The sequence below is a fragment of the Ursus maritimus genome, unplaced genomic scaffold, assembly GCF_017311325.1.
Source record: "Ursus maritimus isolate PB19 unplaced genomic scaffold, ASM1731132v1 scaffold_22, whole genome shotgun sequence".
Classification (NCBI taxonomy): Eukaryota; Metazoa; Chordata; class Mammalia; order Carnivora; family Ursidae; genus Ursus; species Ursus maritimus.
Window position 1 is genome coordinate 15307629 of NW_024424675.1, and position 9345 is coordinate 15316973.

The following is a 9345-nucleotide window of genomic DNA, read 5'->3' on the forward strand; positions in this document are numbered from 1 at the left end:
TAAGAAGATTAAAGAAAAATACCCTGGAGGATAACAGGCTATAATTTACTAGGTGGAAAATCTTTTCAGCAAGAAGAACACCTTATTCTCCTATAATTCCTCCTGTTTAAGAGATGTCTTCGTCATTTGGACCTAAATTTCTCTAGATCCTGACGGCTCAGGTTGATCCCAGTGGGTTGTTCTCATCAAACCTTTTGAATAACACCCAGGACATATAAATTGATACGATAATGTTCTTCATCTGAAGATTCCCATGTTTTCAGCAAGATTATTAATATAAGTGTTTGAAGGCAATGGGAGGGGGGTGTCACTTGAAGTCCTGGGGTCCAGGGCTCATGTGAAACCCTGGAGATCCGGCTCTGCCCCACTTGGAAATAGACGTACATAAATTGGTGGGGGAATGCCTTGCCTGGTCTGTTCTGAGCTGAAGACTCCAGCCAGCTCAGTTCCCAAAAACAGTAGCCCTCCCAATTTCCCCGCAGGCCCACTGAGCGCTCCTGGACCCCTCAGGGCTCCCCCTTCTGCCCTCTCATCCTCCTCAATTGTGTCCTCACCGGCCCTTCTCAAGGCCCCTCACTCCTGAGCCAGGCGCTGAAGTTTGGCATCAGCGACCACCTGTCGGCTGGACCGCTGTGCTCTCTGCCGCGTGGGCTCCCATAAGAGCGCCAAGAGGGTTAGCAGTCCCTGAACAGTTTCGGACTTCGAGGCCCTTCCTTCTTGAGAGGGGGCAAAAGAGGTAATGGGGGGGTGCGTCTGCGGGCGGAGAGGGGCGCGTCTTGGTCACACCCCAGCGCTCTCCAGCAGGTCCCAACTTCACACTTTCCAAACTCTCAGGACCGTCGCCTGGCAAAGCCTGCCTCTCCTGCTCCACTGGCCCCAAAGACAGAAGACCCTCAGGGGGCGCCTGCCAGACCCCGCAAGGAGGGCAGCTCCTGAACCCGTGGAGCCCAGGGAGTGCGCGCGAAGCCGCTGCTCTCAGCCAGCCGCCCGGGCAGTGGCCATCCCGCGCGCCCCGAGGCCGCCCCGGCCGGATCCGGTGCGCCCATTGCATAACGCGCCCCTCGCCCCACCCCCACGCCGCCCGCCCCGCGCCCTGCCCTGTGCCCGGCGCCCCCAACCCGCCGCCCCCGACTTACATCATCCCACTTGACGAATTTGGTGCCCTTCTTGAGGCTGTCGGACACGCACACGGGCTTGAGTTGCAAAGCGTGCACTCCGGGCTGAGCCCCGGCCATCTGGGCTCATCGGGGCTCCGGGCGGCCCGGGCGAGCGCGGCAGGGACGGGGCGCGGGGCGCGGGCTCCTTTCTCGGCTCGCGAGGCGCTCGACTCTGCTCCCCCACTGGCCTCCCCCGGCCTCCCGGCCTCCGCGCCTCCTCCGGCGCGGCTCAGCAGGCGGGGTGCGCGGGGGCCAGGCGCCGGGCCATGCCCCGGGCGGGACGCGGGGTCGGGCGCCCGCGGTGGCTGCGGAGCCTCGGAGGGCGAAGGGAAGCCGAGCCGCGCTGCCGAGGCTGCCAGCTGCTGCCGGGTACTGCTCCTCCTCCGCCGCCGCCTCGAAGCGCACCATTCAGCACATCCTCTATACACAGAGGGAGAGCGCGAGTGACACACGCTCGGCCCCCCCACCCGCTCCTTCCCCTCCTCCCTCCTCCTCCCGCCCCGCTTCCCCGCCACCCTCGCTGGCTCGGTCCCTCCTTCCCCCGGCGGCTTCCAGCCCAACTTTGCGCGCTGGGTCAGGCGCCGGGAAGCGGGGACGCAGCGGCACCTCCCGGCTCCTGGGCCCCACTGCAGCCAACGCCTGCGCCGCCCGCGCGCCCTCTGAGCATGCCCCATGCCCCGGTTGCAGGGGTGCCCGAGGTGCCCGCGAGCCGCGCGTTCCCTGGGGCTTTCCGGGGAACTTGCGCCGGAGCCTGGAACGTCTTCGGATCCAAATTGAATGGGGAAAGGGAGAGGTCGGGAGGGATCAGAGAGGCAGCCCCTAGCTGGAGCTCTCCAGCGCCGGCCACAACGCAGCTCTTTGCAAAGACAATTATTATTTATTGGTAGAGAAGAGAGCGGTTGAGAGGCGGCGTGAGAGCTCTTTGGGGAAACCTTGTGGCGCCTGAGAGTTTGCAGCGCGCTGGTCTTGAAGCAGGGGCATGCGGATAAGTCGTGCTTTTGAGAAAGAAAGGCCATCCTAAGAGAAACAATGGTTTTGTTTCCTGTGGAGACAGAAGGCCCCCTCTCCTCTCCACGTGGGTGTGGGTGTGTGTGTGTGTGTGTGTGTGTGTGTGTGTGTGTGTGTTTGAGAAAGAGAGAGAGGAGAGACAAAGGAGAGAGAGGTGTCTTACAGATAGAAACTTGCTCATTTAGTAACATGAGTCTAAGAATGTTTGTCCTCATTCAACATTTCTTAAAAAAGAGAGAAAGAGAGAGAACCCCCATCAGAATAGGTAAAATTTAAGATTGATAATACCAGTGTTTGAGAGGATATAGAGCAACTGGAACTCTCATTCATTGCTGGAGAGAGTATAAAATGGTAAAGCCATTTTGGAGCAGTTTCTTATAATAAGTTAAACATTTACTTACCATAAAACCCAGGACTTCCCAAGAGAAATTAAAACATATGTTCACACCGATTTATGTAAGTGTTCATGGATTTCTTCATCGAAGCCTGAACTGGAAGCTACGTATGTCAATCAACATGTTTAATGTGTAAACAAACAATGGATGCCCAAACAATGGAATACTATTCAGCAATGAAAAGGAATGGGCATGCAACGCAAGGATGAATCATACAAGCTTTAAACCTACTGGAGGAAACTGGATATTATACTTCATGATTCCATTCAAGCAATTCTGGAATAGACGAACAAGCCTATATTGGCAGAAAGCGGGTCATTAGTTGTTTCTGGCCAGGAACAGGCAGGGATTGACAGAGAAGGGCCACCAGGGAAATTTTGGGGGGTATTGGAAACCTTCTATATATCATGTAGGTACACATTTGTCAAAACTCATAGGACTAAAATGATTATATTTTATTGTAAACAAATTTTTTCTCAATGAAACTGATTTTTAAAAAGAAGAAACAGTATATGAACAAAGAAAGAATGAGAGAAACCTTCCTTTCTTTTAAGCATTTCTTCTCCCTGTCCTCTGTCCCTAGGGTTTTCCAGGCCCAGTATTTATAAACTAGGTCAAAACTTTACCTAAACTCTAATGGGGAAATTTGCTTATTAAATAGTTCAGAGCATTCAAAAAATATGTATTGATCACCAGTTATATACTATAAGGCACTATGAGAATCACCAGGGATAACCTGGTAAACATGACCCCTGACTCCTACTCTCTTGGCGGGACCTCACCTTGTCTTTGGAAGCCACTTGCTACAAAGAATTCCTGTGAAGACTGACTTGTTTCATCTGGATCACATGTCCTTGAACTGAAACCTGAGTAAAACTCTCCGTAGACCTTCCAACCAGCAGCCCTGGCTTTCCAGTTACCTTGCAGAAGGCACCAGTCACGATCCCAGTCTGTTTTTCCTTACTTTAGAGGATGTAACAAGACTGCCTCCAAGGTTCCTAGCCTTCTCAATTGTCCTTACAACGGAGCCCACCAGAGTGGTTCTCTTCTCTTGCCTATTGTGTCTTTTCTTTCTTTCTTTCTATTTGTTTTGTTTGTTTGTTTGTCTGTTTGTCTTTTCTTTCCCCTTGCAATCTCTCCATTATCTACTGACAGGATTCCTTGTCAAATAGGTTTTACCCACCAGAGTGGCTTAGGAAAGCAAGACAGACAAGAGATGTGCCCTCTAAAGAGGAATTTGGAGGATTAGAAATGGGCTGTGGCCAAATGAAAAGGTAGACTGAGCTTCTTGGTGCCCTCCTTGTTCTTTTCCTTGCCCCTTTCTGTATCTACACATTTTGCCATGTGACCTTGCAGCTTTCAACTAGATGCCTGTGATTTATCCACCCCATTGATGTTAGACTGTAGCACTTGCTTTGGCCAGTGGGATGTTAGGAGATGTGATATGAGCAAAGGCTTGAAATATGCTTGTGAGGTTGGGCTTGCCCCCTTGGGTTTCTTGTCATTACCATGAGATAAACATATCTCAGGGAGCCATATGAGGCAGAAAGAGGCCTAATCTCCAGCTTGGAGGACAATCCAACAGAACCCATCCTAGATTTGCCGGAACCCAGCCAACCTGCAGATTTATGAACATGACAATAGATGCTCACTGTTGAATGTTACTGAGCTCGAGGGTCATTTGTTAGATATGTTATGGTAGCAATAGCCGGTTGAGTCATTCATATAGTATTCTTGTTCCTTCCCAGCTGTTGCTGTGGGTGTGCACGTATGAAGGAGAAAAAGCTGTAGAATTCTGAAGAGTGTTGGTTTTTCAAGAAAAGCATGGGCTCCCGGAACTTCCTCTGCTGTCAAGAGGATGCAGTTGGATCCAGGAAGGCTATGGGATTAATCTCTTCAACACGTACGATAAGGCTTGAGGCAGGTTGGTTCAACTCCCTCATTTTCCACACTTCTGGGTAAGGATACAAGGCAGAAAGACGTCTAAAATGTGGGGATTTTTGTCATGCAAAAGGACCTGTAGGGACATCCAAAATTGTGAGAGCCAGGCCTATAATCCATCAAGTTCAGTGTTCTGTTCTGTTTTTAAAACAATAGAAAGTTCCGTATTTTGGGTTTTGTTTTTGTTTTTTTGTGAGAGCACAGACTTGCCCTCCAGAATGTCAGCGTCAGGGAGTCGGCAAAGCTAAGCTTTACTGAGTACTCACTACAGGCCAGAGTGCTAAGCTAAGCACTTCCCAGACACTCAATAACATAACACTTACTATTCAACAGCACCCTCCCACCCTCTTTTTCTTGTAAGCAAACCTTGATTTGATTCAGATGCATGGGCAAGGTGGCTCCTCCTTCTTCCCAGGGAATGAACTATTATTGGTCTATTGGTCTAAACCAGTTATAGAATCCTATTCTCCTTTGTCTTTGATTGGTTTAGGAGGTAGTTAAGAGACCCAAATCTGGCCAATGAATCAGAAAGATAGGGCTTTAGGGAAGCATTTCTGTCCCCTGGGACGCGCGCGCGCGCTCTCTCTCTCTCTCTCTCTCTCTCTCTCGCAGTACATAGCTGCATAAAGAGAATGGCCAAGTAGAAATATGCAAATATGGCCCTTCATGAGATTGTTAACTCTTTGACCATTTCTAGATTTCCTGATAAGTGAGGTAATAAGTGTCTTTATTGCTTAACCCTTATTGTTACTCCCACCTGATCTGGTGGACAATATTATTACGTCCCATTTTACTAATTACAAAGTTGAGACTTGGAGGGATGAATTAACCTGCTCAAGGTCACACAAAACAGAAGTGAGATTGAAACCAGAGAACACTGACTTTAGAACTTGCCTCTTCACCACCATGCTAGTCACGTCTGGAACCTACAACTCAGATCTGAGTAATTTCTCCCTGCTTTCAACCACAATATGATATAAATATTCCCAATTTCCCTAGAAAACTATGGTGTGTAGCTCGGTCTCATATAATTCACCTATGGCCCGTCATAATGGGAGAAGTTTTAATTTGAACAGACATACTTTCTAGCAGTCACTTCTACCAATTGCTAGCTGTGTGACACTAGGAAAGTCTCTCACTCATTAGAATACTTCCAATATTGTATTTCCATACAATAGCTTAATATGGTAATGGATAAATAATGACGGCGATCAGAACTGATTCTGTGCCAGGCACTGTTGTAAGGGCTTCACACTTTCAGTTCCTTAATCCTCACACAAACCCCATCGCCTGGGTTACTGTTCTTACCTCCATTTTATAGTGGAGGAAACTGCAACCGGCAAGGGTTAAATGTTAGTCCACGATTTTTAAGCTAATGAGTTGGAAGAACCAGAATTCAAACCCAGACAATGTGGCCCTAGAGCCAGTACATGGAATCACCACCCTATGCTATGAAATCCTGTGTGTAAGTCTCTGTCACATAACGCTAATAGGTGGTCGTTAATGCATTTATAATTATTCCCAGAGTGTACTCTATTGCCTTTATGTGCCTTAGAATAACTCTTTATGAACAGTATGCAAAGACAGCAGCCTAATTCTGGGGTCTGTGATCCAGCCAACTTCTTTTTGCCTGCATGGATTCTCTAAACTTTAATCATACCCATTTTTATCTCTAACCTGCTAGAATTCAAAAGCTCTTTTCCATTATGAATAAATGAGTTCTAATTGCATGTAAGCATCAGATTGCTCTAACTCAACCCTTTTTGGAATAACAGAGAGATATGAAGAGAAACTTCCCAGGACCGGCTTTAAAATAACTACATCTGGGTTGCATTAAATAGTCTCTGGCACATACAACCCTCCATGCGTGCTGCTCCATACCCTTTCCCTGCCTGGCTGTCTGGAGTGGAGACGACACCGTGGTAATGTTGGGAGCCATGTATTGAAGAAGGCAGAGCCTCCGTTCGCCTGGGTCCCTGGATGGCAGCAGGGTGAAGGTCACCTTGCTCGCTTGCTCACCTGCCCAATACAGTTATGTGAACAAGAAATACGCTTTCAGAGTACGTAAGCTGAGAAATAAGTATCATTAGTATCATTGGTATCATATTTACATTTCACGTCAATATAAGAGATAAGGTTTATACATCTTAGATGGTAAATAAGAACATGCATCATGATGAAATTGCCAAGTTCTGACTCAGTGAGATCTGTTATCAAGTAAAACACTGAGATAGGCAGAGGCTCAAAAGAAGGAACTTAAAATTATCACCAGCACATGGGGGGAAAAAAACAAAAAACTATACTTTTTCTTCCCTGGAGGCTCTTATTTGAACCCTTTCTTAATAGCACAATGCTTTTTGTCCAAATTCCATCACACAAAAGAAAAAAGCTTTCAGGTTGATTTAGTTATGTTACAAAAATGGTGGGATTTTTTTTCTTTTGGAAAAAACAAGAAAAATGACCTGATGTTCATTTAAGCTCCATTTTATTCTTCATGTAAAGCAAAAGCTTTCATTGAAATCTGGCTGGTCGCCTTAAACACCATTAAAAAAAAAATTGGAAGTGCAGCTCCAAAAATGTTTAGAGACACTCTCAGCAGAATCTGGCTTTCACAGAAAATGCAGGCGTTAGGGAGTGAGGACCACAGAAGCGATGCCCCGGGACAGACTGGAAGCATTGAAGAAAGACCTCTTCACCTCACCCTTCGTCCCTCCTGCCACTCCAGGCCCTCCGGTGTGTCAAGATACAATCTTCAAGAGCCATTTTATCTTCGAGACATGTTTCTGCGCTGTTCTTTAAAAATAAACGTCAGCACACCCATAATCCTCTCTCACTTCAAATATAACCACCAAGCTTTGAGTCTCTAGTGATATCTCGACAGAATTTAAAGGAAATTTCTTTTTGCTTTTGGGCTTTTGAACACAATGAATGGATTCACACTTTGGGGGGAAAAAAATCTTTTGACCTATTGACTGGTTTCAGGTAATAATCTTCTTCCTGATTAAAGTAGCGTTAAATTCTGCTGGGTTGTACCTCTTCTTCTTATACAAAGATTTCAGTCACCATTTACTGATGTAAAATATGGAGCCCTTTGTATCAGCCCTCCTCGTTTTCCGGGGCCTTCAGCAAACAACATAGCTTTGTTTCCAGTCGGGCCTTTTCTTGTCTGGCGCTCTCTCATTTCACTATCATTGCCCCACCTTAGCAATCTAAGAGCAAACTCTTTGGTTGTAACTATACATATTATTATTTAAAACATAGAAAGGCAGTGAGGGAAAGTTGTTTTTCTAAAGGCTCTTCGGAGAGGCTCAGTTGTCCAGCCAGTATCCATTCTTCTAGAGCCCATTAACAATACCGATTCTGTTGATTAGAAACCTCCAGAGTTCCCTAAGGGGAAATTTGAAACTGGGCCCCTTACACAGGGCCGGCATGGGGTGGGGGCAGGGGACTAGGAGAGATTAAAGAAAGAGGTAGACCCTTCAGATAGATGGGTAGGTGGCAGGTTTAAAAAGCAAAGGAACTTATACAAGGCTCGCTCTGAAGGCAGCAAGACAAGGAGATCCATCAGAACCTTAAAAGTTTATATAAAGGCCTTGCAGTCACATATATGGTCCAGGTGGCCTCAACAACACCGTAGCTCTCCAGCACGCATCTTTGAAAATGGCTCCTACTGTGGGAATTGGTTGGCAGAACATACATTCTGGAACAGGGGAGGGAGTGAGAAGATTCTGATTGCCTGGGTCCAGCTCGTGAGTCAACCCACGGTCACATCCTCTTGATGACTTCCTCCAAAAGACCTCAATTTAATTTGGAATACAAGTGTTCTTTGTTCACCCTCCCTCCCTCCTCCTTCTTGCTCCATTGAATGCCCACCTGATGGCCAAAGAGCCAGCCAGAAGCTGACCTTGAGAAAGGAAGCCAGGAGCTGGACTGGTAGAACAGAAAAAAGTCCTTAGGAGTCCTAACCATCACATCACCTTGGATCATCTAGATCTTAAATGAGGAAAAAAAAAAAGTTTCTATCTTGTTTAAATCCTTATAATTTAGGGGTTTTCAGCCTAGGCAGCCACAACTGACCCTAACTGATAGAGAGGCAAACACCAAACAGTCTGGTGGCTTCTAGTGTTATTGTTTTGCTCCACATCAGTCTTCAAATGCCTTTCAGTGCTCAGTGCGAACAGGTTGGGAAAAATGTCTTTGTTTTTTTCCATGTATTTCCCCAGGGTTTTTGTTCCTGAAGAAATTGCTGGTTCTCAGTCATTCCACCAATTGAGGATTAGTACAAAAACACTGGTTTTCATAGAAAAGAATTGTACTCCAAGTATTTTTGAGGGTAACTAATGAGTAGCACAGTGATGCATTATATTAAAAATGAGTCCCAATGCTACGGTAGCAGCTACATAATTAGAGATAGATGTCACCATGTAAGTCAAGCTACGATGATTTACAGGGACCGTGAAGTTTTGCTTTTTCTCACTTGAAAACCATCTTTTACATTAATGTTGACATTGTAATATTCTAGGGAACCGACAGAACAAGGGTTTGACAATTTCATTCTTCATCTGACTAAATAGCATGACTCAAAGGAAGAAATACACTCCAGTTCCCTTCCCATTTTAAAGACTGAAATAAATAAATAATCCCACATCATTGTTGACCAGACTTTGTAATGCCAAACCGAATCATATAGATAAAGAATAATGCTGAGCTGGGATTTTGCATTCACAAAAAAGAGTGCCAGGTTGGCACCTCAAGGCAGATAAAAAATTGAATCAATTTGTACATACGTATGTTGGGTAGATACAGATACTATATATATATATATATATATATATATATATGCA

The 9345-nt window shown here is 46.3% G+C and overlaps 1 protein-coding gene across 4 annotated transcripts in view; it reads right to left on the reverse strand.

The window, feature by feature from the left end:
• The window catches only part of PLCB1 (phospholipase C beta 1), a 660507-nt gene extending 659169 nt beyond the window's left edge, over window positions 1–1338 (reverse strand). The window contains exon 1 of one of the 4 annotated variants that reach the window (XM_040637987.1): window positions 1137–1338. In XM_040637987.1, coding sequence (XP_040493921.1) covers window positions 1137–1235 — 99 coding nt within the window. In that variant the 5' untranslated portion in view covers window positions 1236–1338. The remainder of the gene's footprint in view (window positions 1–1136) is intronic. The other 3 variants (XM_040637985.1, XM_040637986.1, XM_040637984.1) reach the window with 3 other exon arrangements.
• Between the last annotated feature and the right edge of the window lie 8007 nt (window positions 1339–9345).